At 67.1% G+C, this 23,232-nt stretch overlaps 1 protein-coding gene across 7 annotated transcripts in view; it reads left to right on the plus strand.

The window, feature by feature from the left end:
* The window catches only part of BAIAP2 (BAR/IMD domain containing adaptor protein 2), a 49,995-nt gene extending 26,763 nt beyond the window's left edge, over positions 1-23,232 (plus strand). Inside the window, exons 4-15 of one of the 7 annotated variants that reach the window (XM_090292956.1) lie at positions 924-985; positions 1,216-1,287; positions 1,696-1,833; positions 11,291-11,443; positions 13,134-13,358; positions 13,516-13,717; positions 14,259-14,460; positions 15,160-15,228; positions 15,735-15,897; positions 16,827-16,861; positions 18,980-19,024; positions 22,812-22,879. In XM_090292956.1, the coding sequence (XP_090149082.1) occupies positions 924-985; positions 1,216-1,287; positions 1,696-1,833; positions 11,291-11,443; positions 13,134-13,358; positions 13,516-13,717; positions 14,259-14,460; positions 15,160-15,228; positions 15,735-15,897; positions 16,827-16,861; positions 18,980-19,007 (1,349 nt within the window). In that variant the 3' untranslated portion in view covers positions 19,008-19,024; positions 22,812-22,879. Of the gene's footprint in view, positions 1-923; positions 986-1,215; positions 1,288-1,695; positions 1,834-11,290; positions 11,444-13,133; positions 13,359-13,515; positions 13,718-14,258; positions 14,461-15,159; positions 15,229-15,734; positions 15,898-16,826; positions 16,862-17,450; positions 18,350-18,979; positions 19,025-22,811 lie in introns of those variants that run through there. The other 6 variants (XM_090292953.1, XM_090292954.1, XM_090292959.1 and 3 more) reach the window with 6 other exon arrangements.

Genomic DNA, 23,232 nt, shown 5'->3' on the forward strand with positions numbered 1-23,232 from the left:
GACCTTCGGGACCTGGCCGGCTGGTGTGCCCGTGGGCCCTCTGACAGCCCCGGGCCTCTGAGGGGGCAGCACGTCAGGCCCCACTGATGGGGCACCTGTCCCGCTGCTTGGGTGGGGCTGGCAGACTCGGGCTGTGCCAGCGGGCGGGGATCTGTCCGCAGATACCGGGGCACGGTCAGTGCTCTGTGAGCCCCATGGCCATGAGGGCGAATAGCACCAGCCCTGCTTCCAGGACCAAGCGTGACCCGGGCACGGGGCCATCTCCAGGGGTGGCAGTGTGGTCTCGGAAGGCAGTGTCCCCCAGCAGGGCTTCCTACAGGGTCCCGGGAGCTTGGCCTCATTGGGGGCCAGAGGTATTCCTCGTGACTGCTCCCCGAAGTTCCCTTGGGTCATGTGACCCCAGGCGGCCCAGCTGTGAGCAGGGGAGGGACGTCCTGGTGTGGGCAGCACTCGGACGGGATTTGCCAGGGTGTGACTCCCCTTGAGGACGTGTGGGACACTCACTCCATTTGTGTCCACAGCACAGGCAGCACCTGCCACCGAAAATGGTCCTCAGCAGATATTTGCTGGTTAAACAAATGCGGCCGGACTGCGTTCCAGCCCTCTCGGCATTCGTGGGGGGCAGGGTCCTTCAGCCCACACTTCCCGACATCCAGGCTGGAAGTGGCCTGCAGGTGACAGACAGCTGCACCTTTGTGCTGACCCCTTCCCGTCTCTCTTTCTCCTCCTGCAAATGCACTGAGGGAGACCCTCTGGGTGTCCTCTGTCCCCACAGGCTCTAGGCACACCGTTGCTGCCTGCTGCCAGCCGGTGTCCCGAGTCTGCTGCCCTGCTCCTTGGCCATGGTGGGGGTGACAGGGACACGAGTGGAGAGTACTGACCCCCCCCCCCCCATTTTTCTTTCCCACTGTCTTGCTCTCCAGGAGACGTCCTCTTCCAGATGGCCGAGGTCCACAGGCAGATTCAGAACCAGCTGGAAGAAATGGTGAGTCCCCTTCCCCCAGCGTGGGCCTGCGGAGGGGCAGGGTGGTCTGGCACTTGGACTTCTGTCCAGCACTCCTCCCAGCGCCCCCTGGCTCTGCAGGGTCATCAGCTGTGGGTCAGACGGGCCCCTCCTTCCCAGGGGTGACCTCCTGTGCCCCGGCAGGACCCTGCCTCCCCTCCCCACAGCCTGCACGTGGGGCCGAGCCTGGCATGTGTTCTCTCCCCGCACAGCTGAAGTCCTTCCACAACGAGCTGCTCACACAGCTGGAGCAGAAGGTGGAGCTGGACGCCAGGTACCTGAGTGTAAGTAGCCGCGCAGACGCCGGCCCCACTCATGACTGTGGAATGCTTCCCTTCCTCTGAGGGGTTTCAGCTTCCTGCGAACGCCTCATCCAGTGGCTCCCCCAGCCCCAACTTTCCCGCCCTTTGGGGACAGGCTGCAGTCCTGCGGGGCACCCCCCGCCCCCCGCTGCTTCCCGTAACGATGGCGGTGGGGCGCTGCTGTCAGGCGGAACCCACACACACTCCCTCTCTGGCCCGCCACAGCCCCGACCGCCCTGTGCAGTCCCCAGCCCAGCCAGCCGAGAGCGGGAGCAGGCAGCTGGGCTCCGCTGGGGCCTGGGTCGGGAGTCACAGGGCGGCCGGGCCGTCGTCTCAGGGGGCAGAGGCAGAGTGGGCTCACAGCCGCCTCGTGTCCTGTCTGCGCACCAGGCCGCCCTGAAGAAGTACCAGGCGGAGCAGAGGAGCAAGGGCGACGCGCTGGACAAGTGCCAGGGCGAGCTGAAGAGACTGCGCAAGAAGAGCCAGGGCAGCAAAAACCCGCAGAAGTACTCGGACAAGGAGCTGCAGGTGGGAGCCCGTGGGCCTCGCCCTCCGCACGCGCCCCCGGCCAGGGTCGGCCCCCTTGAGGGAAAGTGGCCAGAGCCAGATCCCACCCTCCGGACAGACTGCGGGGGTGGCGAGGGCCCCATGTCCCCGAGCTGGCAGGGTGGTCGGTGTGGCCCTGGCGTCCCTCGGGGTGCTGGGAGGCTCTGCCCGCCCTGTCTTCAGCGTTCCCCCTCGGAAAGCGACCCCAGACTGTTACCTAATCAATGCGTGCTCGCCGCCTGGGCCCGTCAGCATCCCTGCCGTGAGGGGCAGATGGCGTCGGGGACGGGGGAGGGGCCGGCCCGGGGGTCCTGTCAGCGTCTCGCCCAGGTCGCGGGTGCCACGTGCCGCGCGGGCCGGGATCTAGGGCAGCAGGGCCCCTGACGGGCCTGGCCCCGATACACCACTTGAGCAGAACCCCAGCCAGGTGACAGGCTGGGCCCGGAACACCTGCTCTCTGAGGTCACACAGAACTCAGCAAAAAGGGAGCAGGACACCCAGTCATTTGTGAAGAAAACACACAACAGCTCCCAGCCAGTCTGGTGCAGGGGCTTATGGGAAGCACCCTGGGGTGGGTGTGGGCGTGGTGCCCGGGGTAGCCCCTCACCTTCTCGAAGCCCCACCCCGCCCTGCTGTCAGGTCGGCAGGCCCTGAGGTGCGCTGTGCGCCCGCCCCCTCCTGCGTGAGCGCGTGTGCGCGTGGCTTTGTGGCGCTGGGACGCTGACCTTGCCCCGGGACCGAGAGCCCCGCCCCCTGTGGAGCGCGCCGCCCGCCCTCCGTGAGCGGGGCGTGCACAGGCCGATCCGGCCCGATGTGCGCTCTGCGTGGGGGGCCCCGGGCGGAGAGGACGGGCTGGGTCCGGGCGTGAGACCAGCAGCGCGCGGGGGGGGGGGGGGGGGGGGGGGCAGCTGGCGCTGGGGGGCGGGGCGGGACCACCTGCCGCGTATCCTGCGCGTTCCTCAGCATTGCAGGGGCAGTCCCTGCCTCCTGCGCGTGCCTTCCCGCGTGTCCCCGCGTGCTCCCGCGTCTGCGGGCTTGTGGACCCGTCCCGGCCGAGGCCTCGCCACCGGCAGCCTTAGACGCAGCCGCAGTGGCCTCCCTGGAGCCGTTTCCGTGGACGAGTTCCCAGGAGCGGGGGTGTCAGGTGGCGCCTAGGGACACGCGCGCTCTCGTGCCGCCTTGGTTTTGTCCCACCCTTGATGCGTTTTGCCGTTTTGCTTCCTGAAAGCCTCGCCCGGGGAACAGCGCCCCCGCTGCCTGGGAGGGAAATAGCACCCCATGCGGTTGCTTTAAGGCTCTGAGGAGCCCTGGGGCTGGTTGGTGGCGGCCAGGAGACACCAGGCCTGTCCCACCACGAGCCTCTCCAGGGAGCCCTGACTGCCCACCCCTTGCTCCGCTCAGGGCCCCAGGTCCGCAGAGCCCAGAGGGTGGCACTTGCTCCTTGGGCCGTGTGAGGCTGGGAGGGCAACGTGGGGGCTCCCCAGTCCCTAGTCTTGTCCTACGGGGAGCCTGGGGGTCCTCTTCCCTGCGGGGCCGCCAGACAGTGCCCTGGTCTCTGGGGCCTCTCCTTGGAGGCGTCTGATGTGACCTCTCTTCCCGTGTCAGAGGGTCACCGCACGACGGAGACCCCCCTGTGCCCTATCTCCTCAGCACGACCCTGCCTGCCCCGCGAGGCTCGGTCACCTTCAGTCTCAGGCCCTGTGGGGCCCTCTCTCTGCCTGGGCCCTGGGAGTGGCCTCCCAGAACTTGCAGTGGCTTCTCTCACCCCATGTGGCTGTCCCCACCTGGGCACAGCCACCAGGCCCTGGCAGTGGGGTTTGGGTCCTGGCTCTGCCCTTCTGGTCCTGTGGTCACAGCGAATGCAGGGTCCTCTCAGCCGCAGCTTCCCTGTTTGTGAGGGGGCGTCCGTCCCCTCCCTCCCCGGTCTACGTGTCTCCCACACCTCCCCCGGCCCCGCTGTCATTTGCTTCTCCAAGCCTGCCGCCTCCTGTTGGCCCTGAACCTCGAGGTCTGTCATGGTCACCTCCTGGGTACTGAGCTCCTCCCGGGACGGGCTGGGTGCCGTGCCCGCACGTGCCCCCAGTGTCCCCAGTGTCCGTCACCGTTCAGGGCGCCGGGGGCCCTCGGAGCCCTGTGTGCCCTCTGCTTCCCAGTGGTGTCGGGTCCTGTGTGTGTGCCGAGGGGGAGGTGCCCAGGGGCCAGCGCTCCGGGCCATCCGGAGGCCACAGCTGCCTGGCGGGTGGGTGTTCCCAACTCCTGACGGCCTAGTTGAGGTGCCCAGCCGCCCGGGCGGCTGGGGGCGCCTGGGGCTGTTCCCGTGCTTCCCGGAACTGCAGGGCATCATGAGCACCACCTCCGGTGCCCAGGGCGGGTCACCCAGGACCTCAGCGGCTGTTCCAGCCCTGGAGAAGAGAGGGGAGACGCAGGGGTGACCATGCACTGTCATGGGGGGGCAGGATTCTGATGGGTTGGGGCTGCTGGCGCTGCACCCCTGAGGCCCAGGAGGCAGGAGTGGCCTAGGGAGCCCCTTGGGGTTGGGCATGGGGCACAAGCGGTCTTTCCTCTGGTCCTTTGGCAACTCTGCAGTGTCCTGGGCCCCACGGTCGGCACAGGGCCCTCGAGCCGCAGCAGAGCCCCTGCAGGAGCCCCCGTTGGAGGGGGCAGCACCCCAGGCCCTGAGCCACGTGACCTCTCTTCTCAGGTGTGGGCGCCGCCACCTGGAGGCTCTGGCACGCGGTCGTGGGCGTGGGCGTGCTCAGGCTCGAGAGGGGGGTGGTCTTCCACGAGTGCGATTGCGGGGAAGCCGGGCCACTGCTGTCCCCCAGCCCACGCTGGGGCTTAGTGGGTGTGAAGCACCGGGCGGGCGGGCGGCGGCCTTGGAGGTCATGGTTACCCGTCCAGCTCAGGCCCTGCCTCCTGCCTCTGTGCACTGGGCACCGCCGCAGCCTCATCCCCTGGCCCGGTGGCACCAAGACAGGACATACCCAGAGTGGCAGTAGCTGTTCATGAGGTGGCAAAGGGGGTGGGGAAGGTGGGGAAGCTGGTCAGGCTCTGCCCCAGAGAGAGGAAGACCGAGAGCGTCGGTCTGTCCGTCTGTCCATCAGTGGAAGGCTCTCTGGGAGCGGGACTGGGTCAGAGCTGGCCGCTCTCAGGAGCTGCTGGTAATTGAGGCTGTGTTTTGGGATTTCCACGAACAGAATTGGTTCTAATTATAGGTCGGGGAACAAGCACGCGGAGGCATGTGGGGCGCTAACTGGGACGGAGGGTTCTCTAGAAGTAGGGTGCTCCCAGCCAGGGGCTCTCCTCACACCTGCAGTCATCACTGACGGACCTGCTCGGTTGTGGAGGAGACCACGGTGCGCACAGTGCGTGGGGGACGTGTCCGGGGCTAGGTGGTCACAAGCCCTGACCCTGTGGTCCCCTCCCGGCATGTGGGTGGGAGTGCTTGTGCTGCCGCTGGCTGCCGGGGTACTCACCGCTGCCAGGTCCTTCTGACCGGCAGCCAGCTGGCGTCCGGGGCTCCTGGCCGGACGGCCTGGGCTGGCGAGTGGCTGCCTGGGAGCCATGCTTGGGGCATGTTCTTCCTTCTGTAAGCCCAGGGGGAAGTGAGTAAAGACTCCCCCTGATCTCGTCTCACTTGTCCCCAAGCCCAGCCCAGCTCCGATTAGAACACACTGAGCTCAGGCAGGACCCTCACACCATGAGGGGGCACCGTGACTGTTAAGAAACCGGGGTGGCCCCTCTGTTCTGGAGGGCGCGTGTTACGTGTGGGATGGGCCAGGGCCTCCAGGCTGTGGGACTGAGGGAGGAGCCACCGAGACCCCAGGCAGTGCTGGGGCCCAAAGGCAGGGGTGAGCAAGCACCCAGGGAGGAAGGCTGGGGCCCGTGGGCGGGCAGAGACCTGCTCAGGATCACCTGAGGTTCAGGTGCTTTCCGGCCACACCTGCCGCACGGGGTCCAGAGAGCCAGGCCCAGGATGTTGGGGGACTCGGGCAGCCCAGCCCTCGGAGCTGCTGGCTGGGAAGGGCGGGCACAGGCGGCCTCTCCTGCCTGGGGGCTGATGTGGCCAGGGTGCTGGAGCTGCAGGGAGGGCTTGTTCCACGTCCCTCTCAGAGACCAGGGCCACTGGAGGAGGGGTTGCCTGCCTTAGAAGGCCGCGGGGTCCGGCTCTGTAGTGGCCACGCTGGCAGGCATTTTCTGGGCCTGGCATTGACCAAGTCCACCCATCCCCAGCTCGCTCATTCTGGAAGGGACGTGCATCCCCATCACGGTCTGAGAAAGGGGAGCGGAGCTTTCTATTTAAGGGGTGTGTAATTAACAATGCAGAAACAAGATAACTGTAATTTAGGTCATCAGGAAGGATGGTGGCAGAGGCTGGCCCGTGACTAGGTGGCGTTGGACAGGACCTGGTGGCTGAAGCCCTGTGATCCGCTCTAGTTCTCAGCTCCCCAAAAGCCCGGGTGCTGGCGGCTATCAGTGGGGAACAGCATGAGAAACCAGAGGCCTCTGTCCAGAGGCAGCATCGGGACATTCAGGGTCCCCTGTGGGGACTCTGCCTGTGGGACTGGGTGGCTGGGAAGGGCTCTGCTCCTTTGAACCTCAGGGCCAAGTTGCTGCGGCCGTCTGAGCTCCCCGCCTCCCCGCGGCGGGCGCCTCCCGGGCTGCACAGACAGGAACTGAGAGCCTCTTCCTTTGGAGCCAGGAGAGGCGCCCTAATGTGGCCACATTGAAGTGTGAAAAGAGACAGGTGAAGTTGGCTTTAACAGTGCGTTTTACTTAACTGAGTGTACCTGGAATGATTTTCCAGCACGTGACCACGCAAAAATATTGAGACACTTTGCATCTTCTTTTTCCGAGTCTTTAAAATCAAGCGTGACTCGGGCGCCTGCAGAGCCTCAGGGGCCCCAGGACGATGTGGCTCAGCCCCTCCACTTCCCAGATGAGGAAGCTGAGACCCGGAGGGCGGAGGTTGCCCGGCAAAGCAGGCGCTGGCGCAAGCCCTCAGCTTTCTGCAGGCCGCCAGCAGCAGAGCAGGCCCCAGGCCCAGGCAGTGCAGCAACCTGAGGGGTGACACAGTCCCTGGAAGCCACCCAGGGCTGTGGCTCCGGGTGCCCGTGGTTTGCTGAGAGCCGTCCCTTGGCTCTTGGGGACAAGTTGGTCTGTGGGCCTCAGGCCTCGGTCAGTGCACCCAGCTCACTGGTGTGGGCCACAGCGGCCCCGTGCGCCCTCCTGGGCTTCTGTGTGGCGCTCGGCGTGGGGCTGCCATGGGCACAGCTGCCTGCACGTCCTGGGAACCGATGTACAGGGACCTATGGCCGTGCGCCCTTGGCCAGCCTCACGACAGCCGTGGGCCCTCTCCTAGGAAAGGGAACCCGGGGCTTCTGGGTCCCTGAAGCCTGCCAGGGAGGCGCTGTGCCTTCTTCCCAAGGGTACTCCCACCACACGTTCTCACACAGCAGAGCAGTCGGGCCCTGGGTGAGGCGGCAGGACGGGCGTGCCCTCTGCCCAGCCCCAGCCTGAGTCTCGCTCTGAGCCGTTGTGTTCAGATGGGAGGTCCAGGGTCCTCAGATCACAGAACCGCAGCCGTGTCCTTCCACACCCTGGTCCAGCAGCTCGGGGCGCTTCACCCGCTGACCCGCGGCCAGCTTTCCTGCTCTTGGCCTGAGTGCCAGGCCCATCAGACCAGGGAAGGGGGCACAGGCCTGGTCCCCAGGCTCCAGGGAAGCCCCCAGCTGCAGCCAACAGGCACCCAGGGACTGGGTACAGCCTGGGGGGTGGGGGTCAGGTGTCCTCCGCTTGGAGTAGTAGTTGCCTTGCGGCAGCAGCTGTGTTACACCCTCAGTCCTCGGCCGTGGGGCCCGGGGCGTGGGGAAGACTCCTCGGCCAGGTTGGGGGAGCTGAAGCTCAGGCCCCGGGGCTGTTCGGGAAGGCCCCTCCCCCTCTTCTGAGTCACTGCGGGCTGGGGAGGGAAGAGACTTGGGCGCTCATCACTTTTGTCTTCTCCGGTTCCGGGGCTGCTCCGCCCGGGGTGACTAAGTGGGCGCAGTCCGTGGGTCTCGAATGCTTTCAGCTGGGTGTTGCTAAAGTGCCGTTGCCATGGCGCCACCAAGCAAGGAGCTGCCGCCGCGGGGGTGGGGGGGATGATGAGGGGGCCGTTTCCAGCTCCCGTTGTTAAGTCATCAGTCACCGGAGGTGTAGGGCCAGGCTTGCTCTGTGCTCTGCACGTCCCCAAGGAGCTGGACGCTCAGCTTCCGGGGTCTCTCCTCAGCGCCCTCCAGGGAGTGAGCTCCTCACATGGCCCACATTCCTGGCCCTGCTGCGTGAAGGGGTCTCTCCCGCAGCAGCCAGTGTCCTGGGAAAGGAGGTCAGGACAACCGCTGGTCCTTGGCAGAAGCGGTGGCCGCGTGTCCTTGCTGGCTGGGCTCTGCCTGGCAGGAGCGCTGGGTGCCAGTGCTCAGGCAGCTAGAGGGCCCGGGACCCCTGGTGGACGGTGTCGCTGTCCCCAGGGCCCCACCTTGGCGGCCGCCTGTCAGGCCCACGTAGCTAGGGTGACATTTCTCCTGCCTGCTCCCCAGGAGGTGTGGTCCCTGGGGAGACCCCACCAAAACTCCTGGTTCCCACTTGAGACCTGTCTCTGAATCAGTGGAAATCAGAAATAAGACACCGTGCCCTCCCCGCACGGGAGGCTGCCAGACCCGGCTAACGAGGCCAGCGCAGGCGCCTCTGCCCCAGGGAGCGGGAGCGCTGATGCGCAGGCCTGACCGCGGCCTGGAAACCCAGAAACCATCCGCAGCCCGCCGGGCGCGGGGCCGCGGCTCGGGAGGGTCTGTGCTCAGCCGTGTGTGTCGGGGCCAGTGCGCCCGGGGGACTGCGCCTGGTTCACGGCATCACTGTCCTGGGGTCACTGTTCAAAGCTGTGCCTTCCTTTCTCCGAAGTCCCGTGGACAGGACTACTGCCCATCGCTCTGGGTGGCCTCCACCCCACCCTGCCCGAGGCCACTTGCCCACTTTTCTCAGCATTCAGCCCCTCCCTCCTGGGCACGGGGCTCCGCAAGCCTAGCTCACCTGAGCCCTCATACCCGCCCAGCCCCAGCCCCCCTGGATCGGTGGGGTGCAGGAGCAGCCCCCGGGGAGGGTGAACCTTGCAGAGGCTTTTCATGAGGCCACCACCTTAGGGGGCCCCTGGGCATCAGGCCACGCCCCCCACTGAGGATAGGGACCAAGGAGGTGTCCTTGTCACCATTGTTCCTGACGGTCCCCTCAGGGAGGGGACAGCCGTGAAACAGCAAGGACCCCCCCGGCTCCTGGGGTGGGGCGCCGTGGGGGCATATCTGTCCTCCAGTCTCCCCACACAAGCCTCTCTCTGAGCAGGCCCTGCCCCTTCCAGACCCTTCTTTCCGCTGTGCCTCCCCAGCCCAGGCCTCTGTGCCATCCTGTCCTTACAATCGCCTTGGGGGCTTTCTAGACAGGGGCTTTGGAGTGAGCAGCCCCCTGGGCAGGCCCCCTACCTGCCACCATAGTCAGGTGGCCTCTGCGGAGCCTTCCCCGCGTCACCCCTGTGCCTTGAACGGGCCCCCAGGGCGCCTGAATCTGTAGGCTCACGTCCCTGCGTTCTGCAGGAGCCGAGGCTCAGGGCAGGAGGCATTGGCGGGCGCCTGTGTGGTGACCAGAGGAAAAGTCCTCGGAGCTGCTTGGAAAGCGGGGATGGGGGAGAGGAGCCCCCCACCCTGGCCGGGCCTCTAGCCTGTGTTCAGTCTCTCCCCAGGTGACATTCTGAGTCCCCTCAGGCACATCGGTGGCTGGGGTCAGGGTCTTGTTCCTTGAGGCCTTGGTCTGAGGGTGGGGGTAGCTATTTTGAGGCCCATCTAAGCTGCTCTCAAGGAGTTTGCTGTGGGAGGTGGGTGGTCTGCAGGGCAGAGGAAACGGGGGTCCCAAGATCGGGTGACAGGGCTGAGCAGGTCCTGCCTTGGGGCGGTGTGGCTCGCTGCACTGGTGGCAGCGTTGGGGATGGGCCCCACCCCCTGGAAGGCGGGTCCTCGCCCCTCCAGCTGAGCCCCAATGCGGTGGAACAGCCTGCTCCGGGCTCTGCCTCCGGTCGCCCACTCTCCCGGGCCCGGCACCACCCACCCTTGCTGAGTCAGAGCCTGCGCGTGGGGGAGGCTGCCCCCTCTCGGCCGGGGCGTGCCCCCTCCAGAGGATGGGGCTGCTCAAGCTGGCAACGCCCAGCAGCTGGTGGACGGCCAGCCCCGCGCGCAGGTGCACAGGCGCGGCTCCTGCCTCCGCGCGACGGCTGCCCCCAGGCTCATGGAGCTTTGTCGCAGAAAGTCTCCAGCCTGCGAGTCAGAGCGTGCAGAGGGCCCCGCGCGGAGCCCGGCCTCCTGGGCCGCCCCTCCGCCGGGTGTGAATGAGTCACGCTCCAGCTCCCATGCTGGCGAGCCTCCCCGGTCGGTCGGTGGTTTCAGATGGTTGGAATCTGGATCCGTAGGAGGTGCCACACAGCCACACATTGCCACCAGACCTCACCCAGCAAGTCTCATGGCCCATGCTGCGCCAGTGGGGGTGGGGCTGTGCTCCGCCCCCTGGTGGGCGGGGCCAGCAGTCTTCACCCCGCCCCCACCCAGGGAGCCCTGCACACTGCTCTTCCGAAGTGCCCTCTCCTGGTCCTCCCTGTCACTCGCTTGTCAAGTGCTTGGTCCCCTGTCCAGTGGCTTCCTGTGATCAGGGTTTGCTCATGCTGTTTTTTAATAAGTTTTGTTAAAACACTCAGCATGGACTTTGCCGCTTGCAACCTCAGGGCGTTTAGTACAGTCGCATTGCGCAGCCGTCGCCACCAGGCACTGCAGAACGCCGCCCCAGGCTGACACGCCCCCTGGGCGTCAGCTCACCCCCCCACTTCCTGCTCCTTGAGCCCACTGCTCTAGCCTTGAGCCTGGCGTTTCTGGGACCCGGTGATGGGGTCTGGAGGACTTGGTCCTGTTAAGGCCGTTTCCTCGCAGGGTTTCTGACAGGACCCTGTGTGGGTGAGCGTGTGTCCACTGTGGGGGAGCCCGTGATGATGGTGCTGGGGTACAGAGGGGCCCCATCCCAAGGCCTGGGGGTGGGGGCAGAGGAGATGAGCTCACTGCTCTCCCGGATCCATGGGTTGCTCAGCCCTCCACCTTTGCATGGCTGCTTTGTGGCCCAGGGAGCTCCAGGAGAGGGAGGAGGACGGACGTGGCACTGAGGGTGGGCCGCAGCCTCAGGGAGGGGCTGGCCTGACGCTGGCCGGGGCAGTCTGTACTCTCCCCTTCCCAGGAAGAGCCCTGGGCCCCCGCTGGAGGCAGGGCCGGCGGCCGCACAGGTCGCTGTGGGCCGTCAAGGCACGAGGGGCAGGTGGGGCGTGGGGTGGGACAGGTCCGTGGGGCTGCCTGGGCTGAGTGCGCCCTCCCTCCCACCGCAGTACATCGACGCCATCAGCAGCAAGCAGGGAGAGCTGGAGAGCTACGTGTCAGACGGCTACAAGACGGCGCTCACCGAGGAGCGCAGGCGGTTCTGCTTCCTGGTGGAGAAGCAGTGCGCCGTGGCCAAGCACTCCGCCACCTACCACTCCAAGGTGAGGCTCGTGGGGCCGGGGGCCGGCCTGGGGCCGCCATGACGGCACACTGTGCTGGCCCCTGGGCATCTTGAGTTCCTCGGAGAGGGTTCTAGGAGGAGGGTGGCCAGGTCAGAGGCTCAGGCCTTTTTCAGAAAGTACCAGGTGCTTCCGTGAAAGTCGCCGACAGCGTACGTGAGGGTCTCCTCACAGGGCCAGCTCCTCGGAGGGGCTGCACAGCCAGGAGCCCCCTGTGAAGGCCGCTGACCCCCTGGGAGGTCAGCCTCGGTGGGGCCCTGTGCCCGCAGGCAGCAGGCAGCAGCCGGAAGTCTGAGTGCTTGGAGCCGACCAGGTTCTGAGGTCAGTGGGGGACATGCGCACTCTCACGGCGCTTGTCCCTGTGGCCCGGCTACCAAGGAGACACGCGCCTCCCTGCCTGGAGAGGCTCCTGCCTGCCCGGGCCTGCCCAGGGCCGCAGCCCCAGGTACAGAGCAAGGACAGAGCTGTGACCTGCGGCCCCTGTGAGAACCAGGAGGGCTCGCGGGCAGCTGGCGCGCGAACGCAAGAGCAGCCTCCACCTGTGCTGGGCACCCGCTCTGCCAGCCCAACCGCAGTGTTTGGAGCCGGGTGGCTGCACCTCCCCTCGGCGGCAGTGGGCACCTGCGCCCCCTGGTGGCGCCCGGGCCTGGTGCGGGTCAGGTAGCGCAGACCCATTGGTGCCAACGGCAGGAACGCCATCGTCCTTGGGGTACCGCTGTCTCTCAGAGGTGACACCTGACTTCCCCAGCAAATGGATCTGGTCCCCCTGGGTGGGTTTAGAGAGCACAGCCGCAGGCTGGGACTCTAGGGCAGGGCCTCAGCCCGGGCCCAGCCGCCGGCCTCCGAGCCTGCAGCCGCGGGGCCTCCCCCCTCGGGCCCTGGGCCGCGCTGCCCAGCTGACCTGACGCTGTGCAAGGGTGGCTCCCCGAGCCTGAGCTTTCCCCACCGGTGCCGGGCCCCTGCGGGCCCTTCTCACCAGCACCCAGACCCGCCAGCTGTTTACCTCCACTGAGAGCCAAGAGGAGGTGGTGTCGGTCCCAGCCGTGGCGCGCGGCAGCGGCCGCAGGAGCTGCGGAAATGAGCAGCTGTGGCTCATCACGCACTGTTCCCACGCGGTGGCCAGCCCCTGGAGGTGCATCCGCGGCCTGTTGGGCAGGGCTGTTGCGTCCCAGGGCTGCCGTGCGGGCCCCTACATACCCAGATCGCCTGGCCCAGCAGCTGGGCCCCCACGGTCCCCGCCCTGGGAGGACTCCTGGCCCACAGGTGTGCACGGTGGCTCTTCCTGGTGCCTCGCGGTGTGTCCTCAAAGGGGCTGCTGTCCCATGGCTGACCCTCCATTCGTGTCTCCTTTCTTGGGCTCCAGGAGGCCCCACCCACTTAGACCTGGGTTCAGTCTCATTTCGGGGAACCCTGTGACTGCACTGCTCACTGGTCAGACCAGCTCTTTTCCCCGGTCCAGGTCAGGGGCTTGTGGGGCAGCAAGACCCTGCACGGGATAGCAGCCTTCAGCTCCTGAGCACGGGGGGGGGGGGGGTGTCGGGGGAGGGGTTGCTGTCTGTCTCACGAGGAGCCTCCAGGCCCCAGCAAGGCCAGGCTGCGCTGTGACGTCAGCAGCGGGCCCTGAGCCTGCGGTCAGCCCTGACCCCTGCCCTTCCTGCTCTCTCCGCTGCAGGGCAAGGAGCTGCTGGCGCAGAAGCTGCCGCTGTGGCAACAGGCCTGTGCGGACCCCAACAAGATCCCGGAGCGCGCCGCGCAGCTGATGCAGCAGCTGGCCAGCAGCAATGGTGCCATCCTCCCCGGCGCCCTGTCCACCTCCAAGTCCAGCCTCGTCATCTCAGACCCCATTCCGGGGGCCAAGCCCCTACCGGTGCCCCCCGAGCTGGCCCCGTTTGTGGGGGTGAGTGCTTGGCCCCCTGAGAGCCCGTGGGTGTGGGAGGACAGCCCCCTGCAGCGGCAGCACCCCTCTGGGGCTCGGGGCTCTCCACGCCGGCCACAGCCACGCTCGCTGGCCGGGCCCTCCTGCAACGCCGCGCCCTTGCCGCCTCTCCCCACAGCGGCTGTCCGCCCAGGAGAACACGCCCATCATGAACGGCGTCTCGGGCCCGGACAGCGAGGACTACAGCCCCTGGGCTGACCGCAAGGTGGCCCAGCCCAAGTCCTCATCTCCTCCGCAGCCTCAGACCAAGATGAGCGACTCCTACTCCAACACCCTGCCCGTGCGCAAGAGCGTGGCCCCGAAAAACAGCTACGCCGCCAGTAAGGGCTGCGCGGGGGCTGCAGGGGCCCAGGCCCACCTCGCCTGTGGGGACACACGGTGGGGGGGGAGTTGGCCCAGAGGCTCACACACATGTGTGCATGCGTGTGCACCACCCTGGGGACCCTGCTGAGTCATCATCCTGGACCCTCGGGCCTCTCGGGGCTCCCCTTAAGCCTGGCAGGTCGTGGGGCAGTGCCCAGAGCAGGCAGTGGTGCTGGGGAGGCGTCAGTAGTTGCGGGGCAGCGCCTGCTCGGTGGGGCCCTGTCTGCCTGGGACGTGCTTTCACCCCCGGGGGCCTGTGAGAGGGTCTCCTGATGAGCCCCTGGGAAGGCTGAGGGGCAGATGAGAGCCCCTCCACACCCCAGCACCCAGGTCCCTCCAGAACCTGAGTCCACGCAGCTCTGGAGGCCTGGCAAGTGGCCACCAGGATGGAGGGTCCCCTCCCGGCCTACCTGGGGCCCCTGAGCTGGTGGAAGGGTGACTGTGCCCTTTGCCCCCGCTCGGGGCAGGGCCCCTCACGCCCGCCCTGTCGCCCGGCAGCCGAGAACAAGACGCTGCCCCGCTCCAGCTCCATGGCGGCTGGCCTGGAGCGCAACGGCCGCACGCGGGTCAAGGCCATTTTCTCCCACGCGGCGGGTGACAACAGCACTCTGCTGAGCTTCAAGGAGGGTGACCTCATCACCCTGCTGGTGCCCGAGGCCCGGGACGGCTGGCACTACGGCGAGAGCGAGAAGACTAAGATGTGAGTGCCCTCGAGGCGCACGGCCAGCCGCGTGGGCTCAGCCCTGCCCGGGGCCCTTCAGGCCGCCTGTCCTGTCTGGTCGACGTTTTCACTGCAGAAAACCTGGGCGGCGCAGACACCCCCAACAGAGGCCCCCCAGTGCCCACTTGCTAACTTGCCCAGGGCTCCTGTGTCCCTGGCACCTTCCCCGCCGGCAGGTTGTGGCTGCCCCATTGGTAGAGGAAGCCTTTCTGCCCCCCCACATCTCTCCTGGGCAAAGCTGGAGCCCTAGAGGTGACGTCAGGTCCCAGGTCACACAGGCTGTGCTGTTGCCCAGAGGCTCAGCCCGAGCACGACCTGGTTAGGGCCTCCACCCCCTGCTGCCACCGCTGTGGTCTGGCTGTGTCTGTTGGTGAGGTGGGAGACCCCACGCCTGCCCTAACAGGAAGGGCTGGCCTGAGCTTTGCTCTGGCCCCCAGGCCACGGCCGTCCTGGGAGGGGCTCCGAGGAGGGACGCCTCCCCAGGTCCTTCCACGGTGTTGGTCCCATGGCCCAGCAGGCGGCCCCTTGGATCCTGGCTCATTTTCAAGCCTGGCAGGGCCGGACTTGCCCAAGGAGCAGGCCGGGGTGTCCTGGTCTCCCTGGAGCACTGGCATGCGTCCCCCGCATGGAGACGAGCGGCCGGGGCCCTGCCTGCTCTCACCCGGGCCTCTGTTCCAGGCGGGGCTGGTTCCCCTTCTCCTACACGCGGCTGCTGGACAGCGACGGCAGCGACAGGCTGCACATGAGGTGAGCACACAGGTTGGGGGGGGTCCTCCGCTCCAGAGAGGGGCTCGGGGAGAGTGGGGGCTGCGGCCGGCACCATCGAGTGGCCCCAGGCCCCTGGCACAGCGCGCAGCAGGGCTCCCCGTGGGCAGGCGGCTGCACGCCCGGGACCCTGGAGTGGGTGGGAGTGGAGGTCCTTGGTGAGGGGCTGCCATGTGCTGGACAGGCAGCCTTGCTCGTAACGTGCCAGGCGGCTCGTCCCTGTGCTGGACCCGGGGTGCACCCTGCAGGCAGGCTGTTGCGGGAGGGCCCCCAGCCATTTCCCATGAGCCCCCCAGGAGCTGTGGAGGTGCTGAGCCCAGCTGGGAGGGCAGAATCACCGTAAGGCTGAGCCCCAGCAAGCCTTCCGAGTGTCCTCCCGGCCCATCCTTGTGCCCAGTTCCGGGGAGGGTCTGTGGGCCAGGGCGCCGGTCTCTGGTCACCCCCTTCAAGGGACCGAGCGCAGCCCTGAGCCTAGTCCCTGCCCACAGCCTGCAGCAGGGCAAGAGCAGCAGCACAGGCAACCTGCTGGACAAGGAGGACTTGGCCCTCCCACCCCCTGACTACGGCACGTCCTCCCGGGGCTTCTCCGCCCAGGCGGCCGGCACCTTCAAGCAGAGGCCCTACAGTGTGGCCATGCCCGCCTTCTCCCAGGTGAGCGCGGACAGGCCTGGGTCCCCTGGGCTGTGGTGGGTGAGCCAGAGCAGGGAGGTCTCCCGGTGCTTGGCACACCTGGGCTGGGGCTTTGGACCTTGAGACAGCTGGACACCGCTCCTAGACAGGAGCCTGGGTGTCAGGGCAGACCTGGTGTTTGGAAGCTCTTCCCTAAGAACTGTGGGATACCTGCCACTCGAGGCCAGGATGTGGCCAGGAGCCTCAGGGAGAGGTGGATCCAGCCCAGTGGGGGGACAGTGCCCGCCCACTGGGCGGTACGATACCCGGGCCCATCCAGCCTCGCCCGGGCCTCCTGGCACGGCTGGCCAGGGAGGGGCCTGCACACTGCTCTTTACTCTCCAGACTCTGGGTTGGGTTTTGGTGCCAAGACAGCTGAGAAGGGTGCCCGCAACACCCTCGAAAGCCCGGGGCCACCCCGGCCCACCTGAAGCGGCAGCAGGGCACCATCCGCTGCAGCACTCTCCCCACTCCAGCTCCAGTCAGCCCTGCTTTCCCACCCAGACATTACTGGTTTGGGGCCCTGGGTCCTTGGAGGGGCCCCGCAACCTGCCCCGAGACTGCCCGATAGCCCCAGCCTCACATGCTCAGATGCTCTCACCACGGGACCTGCAGGTGCTCTTTCCGCGGTGGCGCCCATGGGCCCCTGCCCACCTGCCATGGGGGACGTGTGTTGAAGGGGGTCATCGGGTGATCTGTCCTGCTTGGGCCATGAGTGTGAGGTCCCACAGTCCACAGTTGGCTCTGGCCAAATGAGGTGTCCCTGTGTTGGGGGGGTCACCTCGGGGTGGCGGCCTCTGTGCCCTCCACTGCAGGCAGCACTGCACACTCGGGCCAGGCAAGGCCCTGCCCTGAGCAACCCGCCGCTCCCCGGGACCCCCAGCCTGACCTGTTGCTGCCTTTCCTCCCAGGGTCTGGATGACTACGGGGCGCGGGCCGTGAGCAGGTAAGGGGCTTTTACCATGTCCTTGGGGACTGTGGGGAGTGGTTTCCCCCAAAGGCTGGGCTGGGGCGTCCCCCTCTGTGGGGACCTAGCTGGAGACCGTGCGGTCTCCTGCCCCCCACCCTGAAGGCCCACAGACCCCTGAAGAGCAGCGGTAGGGCAGGATGCCCTGTCCTGAGGCTTGGGCTGAGTCCTGGGACATTGCTGGGCGGGGGGAGGGGGGATGGCAGGGGGTGTGGCCCCTCTGTAGGGGGGTCGAGCCTGCCCAGCCATGTTCACGCCGCAGCCCAGCCGGGTCCCAGCCAGCCACTCCGCGCGGCCCCCATCCTCCCAGCGGGCCCGCAGCAGCTTCCCCACCCCGCCCTTGCGCGGCCCTGCTCTTCCTCTCCAGCACCCAGGCCCACCTCGTCCTCTCTCGGCGCAGACAGCGGCCCCCGCCCCACCCCTGGGCTCTGCCCTCGTAGCTCTGGGTCCTGTCCGGTCAGCCCTCCCTCGGGGTCCAGTCGCCAGGGGCCCGGCCAGCCCTGAGCCGCCGAGGAGGCTGCTCTGGGGGAGGCGTGCGGCCCGGCAGCTGTCCTTGCTCTGTTCACAGCGGCAGCGGCACGCTGGTGTCCACAGTGTGAGGACGCTGACCACGGGCAGCCGCTGCTCGGAAGCGCTTCCGCCCCCACTCTGTCGCCTCTCCATCGGTTTCCTCCTCAGCTCTTGCTGGTTTGTTCTTGGGCCATTTTTCTTTCCCACCTGCTCCCTCTTACTTTCGGTTGGTGACCCCTGACTCTGAGATCCCCAGGGTCCATGGTGCTGCCCCAGCTCTGCTCCCGTGTTTACACGCCGCGCGCGCCCGGCGTCCCGCCCGGCGGGCGGCCTGGCCGCTGCCCCCGTCCGCTGCGCTCGTGACGCGCTGCTCCTTCCCGAAGGCTCCCCGCGAGCCGGCTCTGAAGTCTGAAGAAAAAGAAAAACCTTAAAAAAAAAAAAAAAAGCTGAAAACGGGAAGAGGACTTACTTTCCTGAAAACAAAAACAGATGTGCATGGACCCCGGTGTACGTGCTGTTATTTATGCATCTGACTCCGCCCGGCGCACGCTGACTGCCCGTCAGGACAAGGAAGGGGCCGGGGCTCCCGTGGGCGCCGTCCGAGGCCGCAGCCCGCCCGGGGCCTCCCGAGGAAGCCGGCCGCTCCTGTGAGGGAGGCCGCGGCCGGGGCCTGCCTTCTCCGCGGACACCGTGGGCCGGTGTACAGAGACCAGGGCGGGAGCATCACTCCCCGGCGAGGTGGCCTCCCACGCGCCCTGGTGGGAGGGGGTCGGCCGGCCGCACGCAGACATTCCAAAGACTCCCAGGGACGCAGCCCCCCACGTTCTGGAAACTGGTTCTCTAGCCGGCCTTGCTAGGGGGCCGTGGCCAAGCCTGGCAGGGCCACCGGGAGGGCGGCTTGGGGCATCTGCCCACACGCCTGCCGCCCTGGGGAAGCAGGCAGCCCCTGCCCCCGCCCCCCCCCCCCCCCCCCCGAACACTCGTCTGTTCGTGTGTCTTGGCGACTTCAGAAAGAGCCGTGCTGGACTCAGAGGCTACTGGTCCTGCCTCCTCACACCTGCACCACGACGTGAGCGAGGGGCCGCCCCAGGCCCTTCCTGCCACGCGGCCCCGGACACTGTGTGTGCGCCTTTAGTGACATGAGTTAGCAAAGCCTCCCGCGCACCGGGACGCAGCCAGGAGTGTTTGGGACGGAAGCCACTCGGGACACAGACCGACAGCTTCATACTGAAGGGAGGCACGAAGCCAGAGCCGGGCACGAGTGCAAGAACCTCGTGTGGTGTTCCAACTCTGCGAACAGACCCAAGTCCCGGGGACCCCGCGCTCGGTGGACGAACGTAGACAAAACCGCCAAACCCGTACGAGGATGTAAAGTGCTGAAGATATTTTTCCCATTTCTTTTTTTAAATCGGAATTGTGCCCTGTACTGCAGTGGTTTGAATAAAAGTTTTATTTATTGCATTGAGTTGGGTGTCGCGCCTCCTTCCAGCCCCCGCCGCTGTCCCCAAGGGATGCCCGCGGTGTCCCCGCCCCGCGCCGGCCTCCCCGGCCACCGCAGCCGCCTCAGCAGCCCGTGTTCCCTTGCAGCCCGGAGGTGGAAGTGGCCAGGTTCTGAGCCGCCGTGCCGAGTTAGTAAGTGCCCGGGCTCCTTGTGCTGGTCAGTCTGCGTTCGCGGTGGCTGTGCACAGGCTCTCTGGCCCCTGCCGGTGGCCCGGGTGGGGCCCGAGGGTCGGCCAGCCTGCGCTGCTTCGGGCTCTGGGCCTTGCTTCCCCTCGGTCGCTCCTCGGGCTCACGGGTCTCCTGTCTGGGCCGCCCTGCCGCCCGCCTGTGGTGCCTCCCCCGCTGCTGGGCGCGGGTCTGGCCTGCGCTCTGCCTGGGTTCCTCTCCTGCCTCTGCTGGGTGCTTCAGCCACAGTGGGGGTGGACCCGGTGGTCAGACTTCGGGCTCCTTTGGCTGAGGGTCCCCTCGGTTGGCCCCTGTGGGCACAGGTCGGAGCCCGCCCGGCCGGCTCCGGGTACGGAGTGTTGCAGTCTCGGGGGTCTGGGAGGTCAGGGTGGGACCAGGGGCAGCTCCACGGCTTGTGGCAGGCGAGTGCCACAGGCATGTCGAAGCAGGAACGTGTCTGTTCTGCTGGGGGCAGTGGTGGCCGCCGCCCGCCCAGCTCCTGCCCCGACGTGGGTCCAGTAGGCTGTGCCCATCTCCCCACCAGGCCCTCAGCCACCCTGCCCAGGCGCCCTGTCCAGCCTTCTCCGACACCCTCCTGGTGACAGGCCCTTCCTGTCCTCAGGAAGCAAGCACCCACCATGCTGGGCTCCTGTGCCTCGCCTCAGGGTGGCTACTGCTACCTGTTTGTCCCCACCGCACCCCACGTCCCTGAGAAGGGGACCTGTGCAGCTGGCACCTTGATCCTTCACTGAGGACGGTGTCCCGGCCATGCCTTCCTTCCCACGGGCTGCCAGACCACCCAGCAGACCTGGGCTCTGGCTCTCCCGTCTCTGCCTTTGTGCAGGTGAGCTAGGGCATGAGTTCCGGAAAGTTCTGGAGAGAAAGACACCTGGCGTTTGGGAACAGGGTGACAGTGCCTTTACTTAGTCTTGGCAGCGATCGGCCCAGGGCCACCTCCTTCCCTGCTGCTGCTGCCCATGGTCCTTTCAAGCTAGGGGGGCCATGCCGCCCTCACCTCTGGGGGCACCGGAAGGGCTGAAGGCTCAGGGGCCACACCCCTCGGTGTCAGGCAGCCCTGGGCTATAGTGGGCGCTGGCGAAGCCCCAGGCGCACCGTTGCCTGGCCCAGTGACTCGGGGTGCCAGGAGCCACCTGTGGTTGGTCGCGAGACCCCGCACAGCGCTGCCTGAGCCGGTGGCCAGGAGGGGCACTGAGAAGCCCAGTTCCGGGCGGGCTGCTGTGCAGGGAAACAACCAGCTTGGAGGAGGAGGAGGCTGGGGAGAAAGCGGAGGCCGTGCTGTGCTGGCCTCCCGGCGCCCCTGCTCCCACGCACAGGAGGTGGGGGCCGCTCAGTCGAGGCGCGGCTGTTCCCAGAAGTGCCACTTCTCGCTCACACAGCGGACTCAGTAACCACCCCAGGCCCCCACATCCGCAGCCACGTGCGTCTCGTGAGACGCACTGAACACTGTCCAGCGGCAAGGGTTGGAGGGGCATGGGCAGTGGGGTCAAGACCCCCATGCTCTCGGTGTCCCTGTGGGCTGCCCCCCTGGACACGGGGGCCCTGGAACCCCATGCCTGCCCTGCCCCTCAGCCCTGCAGGACCTCGGGCCTGCTCTGCACCTGGAGAAGAGATCCGTTCTCAGTGCAGAAGCCTCTGCTGGGCGTGCCTGCATCCCAGCTCAGCGGTGCTGCTCAGTGGCTCTCGGTGAGGGGACAGCTGTGCCCTCTCTGCCAGCACCGTGAGCTTGTTGTGTTCTGGCTTGTCCTCCCCGTCTGCCCACGGGGCAACTGGGAGAGTCTTCAGCAGGCCTTGGGTCCCAATCTTGTCCTGTTCTGTCACCTTAGTGCTGACCCTAGACCCCACCGGGATCACACAGAGGCACCCTCCCCAAGGTAGCTCTTGAGCGGGTTGTTTCACAGAAGGAACGTTCCAGAAGGTGGTGGGTGTTGAGCAGGCTGTGCCCTTGCTCTGGTGCGGAGCTCCGGCCAGGCCGAGCGCGGGTGGAGGAGGCAGCTGCTCGGGGCCAGAGCAGGTGCAGGGGCGCCGGGTCCCAGAGCCTGCGGTGCAGGTGCGCAGGTGTGTGCACCACGGGCCGCCACCCGCCACGCTGTATCAGGAGCAGACAAGGAGAGCTGCGTCAGAGACCAGACGCCCTCTTGGGGCAGGGGCCTTCTGGCCCTGTAAGTCCCCCCGGGGCCCCTGCGGACGCTGCTTTGCCACTGTCCCCTCCTGGAGTGAATGCTGGAGTCGGCAGGAGTGTGCTCTGGGCCACACGGCCCCCAACTGCGGTCACATGGGAGCCATCCTCCCTTCTCCGGTCACAGAGGCCACACTCCTTCCTCTGCTCGGTCCCCAGCTATAGGCAGGCCTCCCGCCTTCCCCCTGGTTGGGGCAGCTGAGGGCACAGAGCCCCCTGCTAGAACCAGGCTAGTGGAGGGGCAGCCAGGGCACAGGCCACCCTGCGCCCTACGTCCCAGGGGCAGACGGCCCTGGTCACGGCAGACCTGGCCTTAGGGACCTCCATATGGCCCCTGCCCGTGGCCAGCTCCCCGAAGCTTATATGCACTGAAGCTCGTCTGCACAGATCAGAGCCAAAGAGAGGCCCCAGCAAGCAAAGCTGGCAGCAGCCCTTCCCCCGGTGGCAACGCTGGGTCAGACCAACCGAAAGGCTCTCAGAAGCCGCGCCTTTGTGGTCAGCCTGCTCTTGGTCATTCACCCTTTTGAAACATCAGTCCAGTGCCCCAGGTTTTAGAAAACACTGAGTCCCCGCCCCCAGCCGCTCCGTCCCGGGTACCAGCTGGAGTGCCCGCAGCCCACCACCTGCCCAGCTTCCGGGGACACCACCCAGCTGTGCCGGAGGCACCTCCGCCCCAGGTAACGGCTCCGAAGGCCGAGCGCTTTGCCAGGAGTGTGGTCCCGTCGTGCTGAGCCCTCTGTGTCCCACGTTCCATCTGTGCTGTCATCCTTGGCACTGCCTGCCGTCACCCAGCCTGCCGTCCTGAGCCTGCGGGGACTCGGAGGACAGGCTTCCTAAGGACCAGGCCGGGTGCTGGCCCCTCGTGCCCATCTCGTTCCATCTCAGCCTCTTGTCTAGCCAGTCCATCTGTCCGTCAGCTGCGGCCTCAGGCATGCAGGGGCGGGTGTGGCTTTCTGGGTGGCAGGGGGCTGACCCTCACTGGAAGGTGTCAGCCCCTCTGCAGGGGGCCGTGGGCGTCACCAACAGCCCTCTTCCTGTGGCTGCCAGTGTGCCTGCGCCTTAGGTCTGTCACGTCGGAGGGGCGGGCTCTGGCCACTCTCTGGGACCTGGGACGCATGGGCCGGGCTGTGTGGGGTGCTGGGTTGTAGCTCTGTGTTGACAGGTGGCCCTCACAGACGGGCAGACAGCAGCTGGGCCACCAAGCCCTGTGGGAGGCACCCCAGACTCGACGCAGGCCCACTGGGGCCTGGGAAGGAACTGGGCTGGGCCCCAGGGCCGATATTGGGGGGTGGGGGCAGTGGGCCCTCCCTGCATGTCCCACCCTGGGAAGGGTGACAGTTCAGGTGGGGACGAGAAGACAGTGGTTTGTCGGGCCAGCCGGCCTGGCAGATGGCACCCTCCCTGGCTCTCCGGGAAGCCTCTACTGCCCCCAGCTGGGAGGCTAGGCCCTGGGGTCTGGGCTGGTGCCATTTGCAGAGCCGGCGTCCCAGGGCCCGGCGCAGGCCAGGGGACACAGTACGCAACACCCTCCACACTAAAACCCTTTCCTCTCCTCAGGAATCCCTTCGCCAGTGTCCAGCTGAAGCCGACAGTGACCAATGACAGGTCTGCCCCCCTCCTCAGCTGACGGCCACACCTGCACCTGCTGCCCACGGGGCCCCTCCCCCACGCCGCCTGTAAGCTCTTTCGTTACGACCTGCGTGGTCAGAGAATGTTTCTTCCACGCCCTTCACCTGCTGCGCTGCTCCCGCTGCAGTCTGGCCTGGGCCGGACCCCGCTGCTCCCGCGAACAGCGCACCTGAGCCGTGGCCAAGGAGAGCTGAGGGGGATTGGCTGCAGCCGAGACTGTGGGCCGTGGGGCAGCGGGGCCCACCGGGCGAGGGAAGGACATGCCGTCAGCGTGTGGCTGGCAGGGGAGTCCAGCTCCCACACTGCTCGGAGCGCCTAGGTGTCTGGTCAATAAACGGCTGCCCCGCCG

The sequence above is a fragment of the Furipterus horrens genome, unplaced genomic scaffold (genome assembly GCF_987537825.1).
Source record: "Furipterus horrens unplaced genomic scaffold, mFurHor1.1.pri manual_scaffold_11, whole genome shotgun sequence".
NCBI lineage: Eukaryota > Metazoa > Chordata > Mammalia > Chiroptera > Furipteridae > Furipterus > Furipterus horrens.